Here is a 14496-nt window from a genome sequence, read left to right as displayed (position 1 = left end):
ACCAGAGCCTGAAGTTAAATCGGATGTAGATAGCGTGGAAAGTTATTTAAACCATGTTATGAGTGGAGTTATCAGTGCGTATAATTTTTTTGTTTAATAGTTTTAAAATATTTGTATCTAAAATTTGATTATTCTTTGGATATTTCATTTCGATCTATCTTTTCAATAATTATCTCGCACTGACTTTATTAATTAATCAAAAATCAAATATACGAAATTTGCAGAATCGGTTGAAGATTGGGCACTCCCTTGTAAATTTGACTTCGACGAAAAGGCTGATAAGCGGCTAGGCGAAGTTACACCAAATGTAAGTACCGATCTATTAATTTCTTTATACGCGCTTGTTGAAACCGTAGATGATTTCGAAAGCATAAAACTTTACCGTTTACGTTGTTTTAAAGTCGAAGTATCATTGTATAAAACAATGGAATTATGATAATGTTTCCTATAATATAGTTTTCTTGTGTTTAATCAAAATTATTTGTTTCGTGGCTATCACCGAATTTTGTCTTTATTTTTAATCGATGCATTTTGTTTTTAACTTTTGCAAATAATTTGTATTTGGGACTGAGATGTCACATTTATACAAATGAAAATTGTAACACACATTCCTATTCGAAAATACATAAATTAAATCTACTTAACTTAAATACATACATTTACATAAAATAACAACTTATTTTCACTAGCGAAGTAAATATTTTAATGTATTAAACGTAATTAACATGTTTTTGTGTAACTTGGATGACAATAATAGTATTTGTAATGACAACAATATCAGCAATCTGCATATTTGCAAAAGGCCAATCACACGTGTGAGCATTAATAACACAATGCAAACCGATAAGTATTTTATACGAGGCATTTAATTTACACGAGGTACATTAAAAGTCAAACATTTTACTAAATCAAAACAATATATTCATTTACATTGAAAATATAGTCGGCATATCAACATGGGAACATGTTATCGATTAAACTAATCGTAATTTTTTTTTTTTTTTAAATAAATATTTTATAACTTTTAATAAGAACACAATTTGTTTATACAAGGTATTTCACAAAAGCCTCAAAAAGAGATCATTCTTGTCTCTTTCTTAATGGAAATATTTGATATATTTTATTTTACATACTTATGATAAGTAGGTAATCCTTGCTTCCGTCGTACGGTCTTCAGACGGCTAAAGTGTCACAGTGCTGTATAATAGTTGGCACAGCTATTACACTAAGTTTCAAAGAAGTCTATCGCGCGAGTTCATTGTATTTCCAACATTTCATTGACGTATTAGTAGGACCCACTATTGTTGTGATATGTTTTCCAAAACTGCATGATCAAAGCTGTGTTCGAACACATTCAAGGGAAACTCACTGTCCATTTTAGATCGGAATGGTAGCACTCGTATTGTCTTCCAAACACAAGTTATAACTTGAAATCATCGACTTCCAATCCACCGATGCACTTGAGCGTATGTCGAGTATACTATCGTGAATTTATGGTTCGCTTACTGCTTACCTACAAAACCAACAATATATATATATCTTCATACTCCCTGAACTGCATCTCTTCTCGTCCTTAAATGAATTATCTAGTAGATCGCGCAAGGGTGTGTTCCGGGAGCATTATTTAGGTCTCGCATTCATCGCCTCGTCTAGGACCCAGTTGGATTTTTATCTAAGGGTAATCCAACCCTACTGTTTGCTGTTTCAGGAAAGAAAGTTCTCCGTACCACCTCCAATGTTCCAAGTATCGAACTTACACTAATGTTCATCCCGTTTCGCTCGTACGCTTCTTTATTTTTGTACAATTTGCTCGCGCCCCGTACGTCTCATGGTATCGAGAGCTCTGTTTCGAAATGTTGAATCACACTCAACTGGGAGGACTCGTCTCGTACTCGTGTGCAACTTGCTCCACCGATTTTTTGTATTTACCTACGAGCTCGGGCAAGTCGTAGGCAATGGCCACGTCGAGTCTATTAATCGGACATCCACGGAAATAGGTGCACGTGGTGCTCAACAGCGGGAAGTCGTAAAGAGGATTCAATCGGAAGAAGTCTCGATAAACGTCCGGATCGGGCAAATCGTAGCGCGATATATTCTTTAGTGTACTAAGGCCCTCGTAAATGTGATAGTCTTGCGGGTTCTCGATGATTTTGTCGCTGATTTCCTTTTTGTTACCAAAGAACGTCTTGTGATTGTAGTACGTGGTCAGATAGCAGTCTACCATTTTAGCATGATTGCGCACTCGCACCTGTAATTGCGAAACAGATCAAGTACAGTGATTTCGGGGTATAATCGATAAATGGAACACGATCGTCGCGGAGGTCTGCACATCAAGAGTAACAACTTACAGCGAATCTTCTGGCGCTCGCTATCTTGTGCTCGACTCGTTTATCAATGGCAGTACGAAGATCGCGGAGGAATGCACGCTCTTGAGCGTACAACAACCTGGTCGGTGCACCAGCCTCGTAAGGTATCGACCACAACGACGTGGAGTACATTATCGGTGGCTCGGCGCTGGACATTAACGGTGATATGTTCCAGATTAAAGCTCCTTGCACCCTCATCAGTTCCTCTGGTTTCACTTGATCGGCTTTGTTGAGAATGATGCGTGTCTATTTTCAGAGTTCGTCAATTGTAACATTGCACCGACGTGACACCAAACTCGCTGCTCGAGAGCTTACCTGATACTCCCTTCCCTTCAATTGGTCGAGAATCGCCTCCGTTTCTGGTCCAACGTCCAACTTGGATGGATCGTAGACTAAAAATATTATGTCGGCACGGTCGATGAACCACTGACACGCATCGTTAAATGGGAATAAACGTTGGACCTGTTTTCGAATTTCCAGTATCCCTGGTATCTCGACGATGTTGACCTGGTGACGTAGAAATAGTATGCAATAGTACCCGATAAATGTTACACGATGGAAATTGCACTTCGATACTTGGGGCGAGTTCAACGAGCGCGAAGTTTTCTTTTTTTTTTTTTTTTAACGGAATCGAACTTGAAACGAGATTGACGAATATAAATAAATTCCTAGAAGATCAGTCGCCAACCGATGGTCATTTTACACGTTTGTGTCTCCGTAGCTACGCTATATAGTCAGTTCAAGATCAACTGGCAGCTCAAGGCCATTGCAGAGTTATCCCCACCGTATACCGTTTGGCAGTCTAGCAAGTTGACATGGCATCAAAGCAGGTGGCCCTGAGTTGTCGAGCGTGATCCGATTATAGAATTTAACCCTCTATAACCCAGTACAATTTTAAAGTAATGTATCGTACGTGAATTTACATTGCATATATTGATACGCGAACGTTGGTTGTCGCTCGTTAGTTTGGCGGTCGTGGTACAGTTTTTCACTATAAAACGTTCGATCGAGGAATTCGCGACGTGCTGTGAATTCAAGTTCAAGGTCATCTCAAGGGCATACCAATGTGGTTCATTGAACGATACGTGTTTTTTCTTCTCGGTCGTTCTTTTTCCTTATAATACCTAAAATGGAATTATTTAATGTACCACGCTGCAGTGTCCCACTCTATGTACAAATAAATAATCGTACTCCAACGATATTGTCAGTATCTAACTCCAACGATTCATTTTTATCTCGAAACATTGAAAAATCATAAAATCTGTTTAGGTGTAATGTCGAAAGCGACGATCCCTTCTTAGTTTGAAACTCTTTGGTACAAAAAATAACAATCGGCAGCTAATAGGTCAAGTTTCGTTTATCGTCGTCAGCTCTCGCATCTCAAGCCCTTTTCCGTTAAACGTTTGTCCAGGTCGCGACCTCGTTTCGTTAAAACTGGCAACTCTTTCGATGAACAACAACTCACTTTTTCTAACAGCTTGTTGTCGAGTCGTAAACCTTTGAGACGATCGAGCAATCCCTGCCCGAACTTTTGCAGCCCGGAGAACGTCCAATCAGCGGCTAGCTGCGTGCCGTCTAGTATCTCCTCTTCCTCCCCGTGCATTAGAATATTGAAGTAGGCCGGTGACGGCTCGGCTCCTGTGTCATTTCCATTTGGCGTTTTGCATTGCTCCTCTAAGCACTCTCTCAAATCACCTAAACACTATCTGTATATTCATGCTCCTAGCATGCTTCTACTGGTTAAATTTGTAGCAATTTGTTCGGTTTTCGAAAAGACTACCGGTGGCGTGATCACGGCCGACTGGGTTAAGAGCGTAAATGAAGTAGGGTGAGCAGCATCCTCGCACAACAAATTCACGTTTCACCGTTACTTACGCACCTGTTCTCAACGATGTTCGTTTGTACTCGTTGTCGAGCAAGTAGTTTATGATGGAGGACTTCCCACCGCTCCACGGGCCCATGAAGAGGATCAGCGGCTTCGAGAATATCTCCGGATCTACGAAGACGCAAGGACCATCACGGTAACAGGGAAAAGAGAAGAAGAGGTTCGTCAGGGAAACGTTTTCGTTCTACCTACCACCGAAGTGTCTGTTGCTCAAGTCCCTGTACTTGTACAGGGACTCCAACGGTTGGATAGCGTTGTCGTAGACCCTCTTCAGATCCTTCAGGATAACGTCCTCGATTTTCTGGATGGCTCGTTCCTTCTCCTCGTTCTCCTCGTCCAGTTTCAGCAGTTGATTGATATGATCGTGGGGCCGCAAGTTCTCCGGTACCACGATCTCCTGTATCAGGTCTTCCTCGGGGGTGGGTTCTTCCTCCTCGCCTTCGGCCGCCTCCTCCTCGCTTTCGTCCTCCCCTCCGGACTCTCCCTCTTCGCCGATCTCACGTCTGGCGCGAGATTTCACTTTCTCGGTTCCCTCCTCGTCCGACTTTACTTCCTCGCCCGATTTCCCTTCCTCGTCTACCGCGGATTTGTCCTCCTCCTCGCCGGATTTACCGTCTCCATCTTCTACAGATTTAGCCGCATCCTCTTCCGATTTACCATCCTTGTCCTCTTCGTCCAGCTGGCCCTCCTTACTGTCCTTCTCTTCCTCCCCGCTCGCTTGTTCTTCCTGCGACTTCGCCTCCTCGGTCTCCTCGCCAGCATCGCCTTCCTCTTTGGAAGCCTCGGTTGCTTCCTCCGTGTCCTCTTTCGAAGCTCCTTCCTCTTCCGCCTTCGAATCTTCGCCCTCGGGTTGCTCCTTCTCCTCGTCGGACTTCACCTCCTCGGTGCCAGCTTCGTCGGATTTCTCCTCGTCGAGTTTCGCTTCTTCGTCGGATTTTCCATCGTCAGCCTGCGCTTCTTCGTCGGATTTTCCATCGTCAGCCTGCGCTTCTTCGTCGGATTTTCCATCGTCAGCCTGCGTTTCTTCGTCGGATTTTCCATCGTCAGCCTGCGCTTCCTCGTCGGACTTTCCATCGTCAGCCTGCGCTTCCTCCTCGGACTTTCCATCGTCAGGCTGCGCTTCCTCCTCGGACTTTCCATCGTCAGCCTGCGCTTCGTCGGATTTTCCATCGTCTACCTGCTGCGCTTCCTCCTCGGATCTCTGTTCGTCCGTTTGCGCATCTTCGCCGGATTGTTCTCCCTTGTCTTCCTCGGTTCGATCCTGACCGGAATCGCCGTCTACCTTCTCGAGAGACTCGTCTTTGTTCTCTTCCGTTTCACCATCCGCTTCGTCGGACTTGCCTTCACCCTGTTCAGCTTCACCTGGACAGATAATACACACGCAGTAATTAAACGGAGCCGTTCGATTCTTCGACGACGGAAAACACGAACGATTACTTTACTACCGTGAACGGAGTAACATCTACCGTCTCGTATGTATCATCTTTCGCTGTCGAGATACACGACTTGTTCTCGCATCTCGAATCACCAAGGTACAGAAGTGTCTAATGCTCAACCATCGCGTTTAACGCTAGATTTACCGATCGGTTAAAATGACTGGCTCTAACTGCTCTTACAGAGAAATTTACTTTAAATTCCATAGCATATTTTCAAAAGACGTTACGACTTTTCTACTCTGTACGTATAATCAATTTCATAAGTTTCTGTTATTCCTCGATCGTCGATTTTTCCGAGATACGTACGCGGAACACCTCAATGTACCGGAATCTATCGGTAGTTCTAGCGTTAAAATCGGTGTTGACGCGTCTCCGCGTGTTAACGATAACCAACCTCACTGTTTCCCCTGAACCGAGGAAAATCGGTAATCGTTTTCGAACTCTGTCGCGAATAAAATGCTACATCGTTGATTCGTAACGCGTACCTTCTTCGGTTTCACCCGCCTCGGCGCTTCGTTCTCCAGCGCCTTCGGCGCTTTGATCCGCCTCGGTCGACGCCTTATCAGCTTCGTCCTCCGCTTGTTCAGCGCTTCCAGCGTTCTCACCCTCTACCGAGTCCTGTTTCTCCTCCTCCGTTGCCAAATCTTCCGTCGAAACATCGGCTGTTGGCTCGCCATCCTGAAACGAACACCGAGAGAAAAAAAAGAAAAATCACTTCCCAGTTACGAATGTTCTCGTTCCTTTTCGATCAATTCTCGAATATTCGGCTCACATCTTCGCTCGCAGCTTTTCCATCGTCTTCATGACTCTCTTTATCGACGTCTGCCCCAACCTCGGCACTGGTCTGCTCCAAAGATCCTTCAAACGAAACATTCTAGAAATCGCTGTGCTCCGGTTGTATATGCCTCCGACATCTTAACATTACCTGTACCGAGATCCTTCAACGCCTTTTCAATGTATGGTCGACACAGATCCTCCGGTGGCACCTCTAGCTCTTCGCTTTGCACTCCTGAAACACGATACCGCGGTTGATCGTGAGATCCGTGATTCGTTGAAACCGTTTTATCGCGCACGAGGGTCGGGTTGGATACATCGAGGATAGGTTTGAAAGCACCATTTGGCCGTACCTCGCCTCTACATAATTGTGCAATTACTCCCTGTTACGACGCTCGCACTTCCGATTTGTGTAACACAGACGTTGGAACAATTACGATAACATATATGGAACCGTAATATTGGTATTATTATTAGGATTCCTCCGCAGACATTTGCTCTGGTATCCACGTGTTCAGTTTTTCCGTTATTTCGATCGTCGTCTTTGTCAGGTTACTCGAGTTGCGAACAGTACCGAATGCTCGTGTACAATACTACTATATACGTACATGTTATATTGGATTTAAAAGATTCAACATCCTCGGGAGTAGGACGTCACTCTCGCTTCCTGGGAAGCGATAAGTCTCCCGAGTCGAAGTTATTCTGATTCATATTTGGGTCAGGGACTTTTGTATTCGGTGAGAACGAATGACAAGTGACGATGAACGTTTTCAAGAGAAGTGCTATGTTTTTTTTCTTTTTTTTTTTCTTTCTTTTCTCGAACTTGACGATTTCTCACAGACCTACGTTACCTAATATTTGGCTACCACTGTTTACGTTTATTTAGCGCGTTTCTCTACAACACCTTCGAGCGAATTGGCACCGTCCATTTTGTCGCTCGAAAGCGGAAATTACCGGTAAATACAGGAACGATCTCGGTTGGGGACCGATCGGTCGTTTATTTCTTTTTCAACTTGTAATTGTTAGAAGCTTCCCGAAAATTATCCCATCGTCATTCCACGTGTTATAAATACTTCATCCGGGAGTGCAGAACGGTGTGTTTCTCGATCTCGGTCGGTTATTTTTATTTTTTTCAACTTGAAATTGTTAGAAGCTTCCCGAAAATGATTCTATCGTCATTTCACGCGTTGCAAGTACTTCATCCGGGATTGTATAGCGAAGTATTTTTCAGTTAGGTGCAATCGGTCGGTTATTTCTTTTACAACTTGAAATTGTTAGAAGCTTCCCGAAAATGATTCTATCGTCATTTCACGCGTTGTAAGTATAATACTTCATCCGAGATTGTATAGCGAAGTATTTTTCAGTTAGGTGCAATTGGTCGGTTATTTCTTTTACAACTTGAAATTGTTAGAAGCTTCCCGAAAATGATTCCATCGTCATTCCACGTGTTATAAATACTTGATTCGGGAGTGCATAACGGCGTGTTTCTCGATCTCGGTTGGTTATTTTTTTTTTCAACTAGAAATCGTTAGAAGCTTCCCGAAAATGATTCCATCGTCGTCTCGCGTGTTGTAAGCACTTCATCCGGGATTGTACAGCGGCGTGTTTCTCGATCGAGAAGAATAGCCAACGGACAAACATCGCAACCGAATGTTGTAACGCGCGTCGACGTAGAAATATACGCGACACACGATCAGGCGGAACATTAATAAGCGGTATTTGCGTTACTCGCGATTTACGTAGATTTTACGGTTGGCTTGATTCTATGCCGATTCTTCGGCTGCCAGGAATTTTCATCGGGAGTTCTCGCTATGCCGAACACGCGGTGCCAAAAGAAGCCGCGGAGTATTAGATAACGCGAAGCTTAGCAGAGGGTTTAACGCCACGCGACCACCAAAAATATCTGACCCAGGTGACGCAAGATCTTGTCAAAGTCGTTACACACCGTTGGGTCGAGCGCGTGCTCGGACAATGACAGGTGTTCGTGAAACAACAACCGTGTCTCGGTGTCCGCGTCGACGACGAAAAATCGACGTCGACGAAGAATTTTTGGAGAACGAGGTCGAGCTACCGACATTGTCGTCTACCAGTATCACCTTGAAATTCTCGACAAGTGGACGAAAAGGGGATCGAACATTTCGCTCGACGAATATCGAGTGTTTCAATTTTTCCCTCGTTTTTCGAGGATCGAACATTTCGCTCGACGAATATCGAGTATATCAATTTTTCGGTGGTTAACGTTGAAAAGAACGATGCTGAGGAAATAACAGTGCCAAGTGTTAACCGTTAACGGAATCGAGTATCGAGATATTATATACCGGGATCATTTTGAAACTCGAGAAACAGACCGAAGGAATATTGAAGAATATTTCAATTTTCAAGCTGTTAACGAAAAAGATGTTGCCGGTGTAAGGGTACCAGAGAACCGAGTGTCGAATATAAGATATTATTGTGTATATTTATAAAGAACAATAATATGGAATAATAATATTGATAGGAAATAGTATCGAATAACGGTAAGAGAGGGAGAGCTGTCTACGCGTTGTCCCAAGCCGGTTAAGAAATTGGAGTTTTATTATTGTTGATAAAACGAGCTGGAGAATTCTTAATGACGCTATTAATATTGTCGTTTACAAGGATCGTCTCGAAAGTCCAATGAACTAGAATTATCTTCGAATAATTGGAAAACGTAACAGTTGGTCCAAGCAGCCAGTTACGTTCCAAATATACTGCTTCCGTGATCAAATAACCGAAGGAAAATGGCCGATTACACCGGCTAATAATATCGAGGAATTTGGAGAAACGAGAACACAATCGAATTGTCAGGATTACCAAACAACTGGAACTATCTTCGGATTTTAGCAAGAATAATAGAACGACGAATGTATTTTAAACACGATGCTTCGGTCTAACGGTTGACGAACAGTTAATCATTGACATTGACCACAAATACTAAAAAACCATGATCGAGGACGGGGAACAAAGACTGTTATAAACATACGCTGACATTGCCTTGAAAATTTGACAGAAGCTCGAGTCCCTCGAATGTACTCCGAAACACTTTGATGTATCGACATTCAACCCCTTTCAAAGGGGGTACAAAGTATACTTATCGAACAAAATTAACCCGTAACCGTCAAGTTGAGGTCCAACAGACCCTAGCGAATTTTATTATTATCAAAAATGCAATTTATTCGGATTCTCGATAAATTGATAGAAGTAATTCGCAATATTACATTTTATTTCTTAAAAGTGTCTACATTTTAATCGTATTTGAACAATTATACGAGGTTCCAGAAAATCCACCGTACCGTCGTATAGCGACGAAATTACCATCGTACCGATTAAGGGTTAACACGAGGTTGCACGTTGAAATTTCAAGGTTGAGAGCAACGAGTAGTGCTGGTATTCGCCTCGTTTCGTCGATTTCCACGTGAAATTTGTTTGTTTTTTCGATGCACGCGTGCGCGCGGCACGTAGTCAGCGGCGTTCTGGAATCCACGATTCGATGTCATAACGGAGGACGTAAAATCTCGGTCGATGAAAACGTCGATATCATCTTTCTGGGCAGTAGCTGGGACCAGGCCGGTTTCTAAGTTTAGAGACGAGTAGGCGGCTTTGAACCGAGCAACACTTGAAAATATTTATATATTCGATGAGCGAAACGTATTTTTATCGGTTATCCGCGGTTGAAAAAGTGCAAACATCTCGTGTCCTTCGAACCGTGCGAAAAGATATTGTCCCCGCCATTGGTACGATTCGCTATCTATCCGAGTAACGTTCGACCGGATGGAACGATGAACTAAAAATATACAAGTCGGAAATAATTACACGCGGAATCTAAAATTCTGCCGCGATCGTGGCGAAGGAAATTCGATCTCCGGTGAGATTCAACCGCGATCGAGTTTCGTCGCTCGATCGACGAACGCGATTCCAAACGCCCGAACTTCATTGGTCTACGCGCGAGCAGAACAAACGAGAAGATACGCCGCTTACGCTCCACACGGATCGTAAATTTTCATCGTTACGTCACACGTGCTGGTACTTTTGGCACGAGAGAATCGGGGTTTTATCATTTTACGCGCTTCGGTCTTTTGTTTCTCGGATGGCGAACAACACCGAGATCCATCGGAGACGGTTACGAATGGTTACAAATTTCTCGCGGTGATTTCCCAACCTCTCGAATGTTCCTTCGAAAGAAACTGTTTCACGAACGGTTCGTTTCTCGAGGATTGAATTTCCATCGGTGGGAAACGAAGTTACGAGTCACGATTAAAAAAAGGACGTTCGATTAATTTTAGTCTCGTGCGATCTGCAATTGCGGCACGTTGAAACGTTATAGTTGCAAAATAATCCACGAAAATGTCAAGATACAGGTAATGGAAGTAGAGGTAAGCAGCTGTCGTTTGGCAAGCGTAACCACCAAGGATAAAGATAGAATCCGAAGTCTTGTACCGCGCTCCTCGGCATGTACAGTCCTTAATCGTTTCGTTCGAAAAATCGAATCGATTTCAAAATCTGGTTTCGCGAACCGGGTGACTTCCAAATTTTATTTCGGAAAATTTCTAATGGAAAAAAATAACACGGCTACGATTTCGTCGAGTTATTCGCGAAAAAAGTAACGGCGCGTTATACGTTTCGAATATTTTCTTCTCCGATTTCGTGTGTTCTTGTTTATTTGAAAAAAATTACACGGAACGCGGTACGTCGTACTTTTCTCGATAAATTCGCGAAACTTGTAGCGTTATTTATTTACCGCGACGCGTGTCGTGAAATTTCTCCGCGTGTATTTCACCAACGGTGTCCAATTCGGACTGGTCGAGCGCGAATTTTTTGCACCGTTGTTACCAATAATACGTTACTCGTAAGTATCACTTTAAACGGAATTCGCGGCTAAATTCACAGAATCTAGAACGAATCTGGCACGAATTTATGCCCGTCCTTATGTAATTATTCGCGAGTTGTTGACAGTCGGTTTCCATCGATTCCCAAAATAACAAATCCTTGGATCCGCGATCAAAACTTTTTACCCGATCGTCGCCCGGCCCGTTCATGCTAATTCGATTGGAGCGTTCTCGATTTTTCGCCAAACGCCACGATCGCGGGGCGCGCGAAAATTCGAGAGTATCTCTTATTCGAAAGAGCTGGTCAAAAATAACCGACGATCAGCGCGCGAAGTTTCTAGACTAGACCGAGAACATCTGTCCCTCTCGAGTTGCAACGAAATTGAAATAGTCGCGCGAAGTGGTCGACGGTACGGTGGAAAAAAAAAGAAAAAAAAAATACAACTCGAACTCTCGTATCGTCGGTACCGTTTCACGCGAATCGATCATCGATCCCTGTTTCGCGTAACGATCGAACCGGTCACGATCCCGCGAAACGTTGAACTCCGCAGCGTGTACAGTCCCCGATCGTTTCGTTGGAAAAATGAAAATCGACTCGAGAACCTGGCCCGATTCACGATCATTTCCAAATCGTTTACCAATGATCGTTTACCCGTTCGAAGAGCGGACGAATCTCGAGTAGAGATCTTGAATAATACCAGTTACAGAAAACAACACGAGTACTAAGATCTCGTCGTCGAGATGTGTGTACTGTTCGTTGAAACGTTGAACTTACGAGCGGTGCGCGCGGTCACGTGCACCGAGACGATGTACATTCTTTCGTTAACGTTTATAATCGCGGTGGCGGACGAGATCGTGACGCAACGAGATCATCGGGAGGTTCATCGGTTCGATCGTACCGAGTCCGCAACGACACCGAAACGAGCCAGGAACCGATGACGCGGACCGGTGACTTTACGTAACATTGACCTTCGTCGATCGTCACACGTTCGTCAACACCTCGACCACATCATCGACCACTAAAAGATCATCCAGAAACTCGACTCGTGGCATCCGCGAGATACGCGTCCCGTAACGTCTGTGCGTGCTCGTCGACGATACCGATTCGCGGCGATCGCGAGGGAAAGTCCTCCGATGTACAGTTTCAGCCCGCTTAATTGTCGCGAGCTTGTCCCCGCCAATTCTCGGAATTGTCTTCCGCGAAACAACCGTTTTACACTCGACCGATAACCGTTTCGTTTTATTTCTACGATTCGAACGAGCGTGCGTAACCGATAAAAGAACAGTCGAACGTTTCACGAAACACCTTGTTCCCCGGTTAAACGTCGCGTCACGGAAGAAATCGTGCGACAATTAACCGGGTACTGCTGTATTCGTCATCGGTGTTACCAGCACGGTTGATCTTTATTTATACGATTAACGCAAATAAACGACACCGAGGACGGAGGACCAGGTGCATGCTAAAAAAGCTGCCGCGCGACGGGCCCGTTAAAAATAACGCGACAACAAATGATGATGGGCATCGTTGCGCGAATTTGTTTTGGAGCACGCACCGTGATCAACACGAGGAAGGAGTCGCGAGGACGAATTTTACGAAACAAGAAAAGAGTAGGAGAAGAAAGAGAAGGAGGAGGAGGAGGAGGGAAATCGAAACGAGCTTTACCGATTTCGAACAGCCTTGACGGAACCCGGGATCGAAAATAAAAATAATTAGACACCGGGTATACTCTCTCTGCGTCGATCGGTAACGAGCAACGATAACTCGGTCGTTCGATGTATCGCGAGCCTCGTTAACGCGAACCCTCCGACACGTGACCTCGCGTTTTCGGTTCCAGACTCGCGTCTCCTTCCCTGAGAAACGAAACGATCGAAATCGACGATCACACGTCGCGATCTCTCCTTGCGGATTTAAATCGAAGTATTCATCTCCGTATCGTCGCGATGATCCTGAACTCACTCGTGCGAGTTTCGATCCACCGAAAACGAAGGGACACCCATCGATCGGGAATCGGTGACTCGACCGTTTCGATGGGTGTCACCTTTGAACAACCGTAAGAAGGAAACTTCGAAACTCTTCTTAGATACCTTCCGTAATTTCGTCCACAGAAGTGTATCCGCTGTATCGTAAATTCACCGAGAGCTCGAAGATGTCCCTCTCCCGATTGCGGGAAAGTGGAAAAATTCCGCGAAAGCGAGGTTGACTCTCTTTCCGATCCACGAGTGTAAAAATAACGAATAATAGTAACCGTGGAAGGGTGCGGGATCCTCTCATGGCGCGAGCGCGGTTCCCGTGGAAATGCAAACGTTGGCGCAAGGTCAACGGCAAAGGGGGGCCAGTCTCCGATCAGGAGGAACCAGGACAGGTTGGATGACTTCCGGCAGGGCCTACTCACCCTGTAAGGCGACGGCTAGAAGGGTCAGGAAGAGGCCCACGAAGAACGCGGGTCTCAGCCGCGAGCCCGTCATCTCGTTTCACTAGGCACTACACGATGAGCCAGGGCTGGCAGCTCGTCTCACTCGATAGTCGCCTTCGACTCCAACTCGCCCGCGAGGAACTGGCATTGTCACTACCGCCAAACCCCGACAGACCGCCCCTCTACTTCTCACCCCACAGGCCAGACGACCGCGCGCTATATAACTATTTTCTCCGGGTTTTCCTTTTCTTTTCACCATTGGTTTCACGAACGTGCCGTCGCTACGATTCCACGATTTTCCCGATCGTACGACTGGACGGCAACACGAACCGGACGGACGGACCTTCGGTTCCAGCCAATGAGTTGGTATTAAAATTAAACTTTGGGAGGCTGAGAGTGCCCCGAGAACCGAGAGAGGGAGGGGCGAGTCCCGAGTGACTTTCAGGGAAGGTCGTAGCCGTCTTATCGCGAGCGAGGTGATGTTCATCAAACGGGGGGATCTTTGACTCGATGTCTTCTTTTTCCTATATATATATATATTTTTTTTTTTCTTTTCTTTCTTTTAATAAATCGAATCGTCGAAGACGGTCGAGAGTTTGCACGAGAACGTAGATTCATCCGTTCGACCTAGATTCGGAAACGTTCAACGTTTTCGATGTTTTTCGGTGGAAAGATCGGAAGAGAATCTCTCTCTCTCTCGATCTCTCGGTACCTTACATCGCCAAGTACCCGGTCGGACGCGCGCGAGAAACGAATACGGATCATTCGGGTTCGAGG

The 14496-nt window shown here is 44.8% G+C and overlaps 1 protein-coding gene across 2 annotated transcripts; it reads right to left on the bottom strand.

Moving 5' to 3' along the window:
* Nucleotides 1-527: 527 nt before the first annotated feature.
* Nucleotides 528-13889, bottom strand: LOC143152888 (uncharacterized). Of its 2 annotated transcripts, none has more exons than XM_076323482.1 (10): nt 13699-13889; nt 6613-6696; nt 6460-6545; nt 6173-6365; nt 4444-5613; nt 4246-4362; nt 3832-4061; nt 2682-2873; nt 2349-2612; nt 528-2248 (listed from the first exon to the last, which is right to left on the bottom strand). In XM_076323482.1, the coding sequence occupies exons 1-10, from the start codon at nt 13769-13771 to the stop codon at nt 1868-1870; spliced, it is 2790 nt and encodes a 929-aa protein (XP_076179597.1). In that variant the 5' UTR covers nt 13772-13889; the 3' UTR covers nt 528-1867. The 2 variants fall into 2 exon arrangements, with proteins under 2 accessions (XP_076179597.1, XP_076179598.1); XM_076323483.1 differs by having other exon boundaries at nt 531-2248; nt 3832-4004; nt 13699-13887.
* Nucleotides 13890-14496: the final 607 nt, after the last annotated feature.

Source organism: Ptiloglossa arizonensis, chromosome 11 (assembly GCF_051014685.1).
Source record: "Ptiloglossa arizonensis isolate GNS036 chromosome 11, iyPtiAriz1_principal, whole genome shotgun sequence".
Classification (NCBI taxonomy): domain Eukaryota; kingdom Metazoa; phylum Arthropoda; class Insecta; order Hymenoptera; family Colletidae; genus Ptiloglossa; species Ptiloglossa arizonensis.
The sequence above is the reverse complement of the archived record's forward strand: the minus strand, read 5'-3'. Positions and strand labels throughout refer to the sequence as shown.

Bases quoted from the DNA above. Each gene is read 5' to 3' on its own strand.
- LOC143152888 (XM_076323482.1), bottom strand. From the start codon at position 13,771: ATGACGGGCTCGCGGCTGAGACCCGCGTTCTTCGTGGGCCTCTTCCTG. The intron at 4,363-4,443 runs GTAGGTAGAACG...GCGTCTTCGTAG, and splicing joins GAGCAACAGACACTTCGGTG to ATCCGGAGATATTCTCGAAG. The intron at 2,613-2,681 runs GTAAGCTCTCGA...CTCTGAAAATAG, and splicing joins TGAAGGGAAGGGAGTATCAG to ACACGCATCATTCTCAACAA.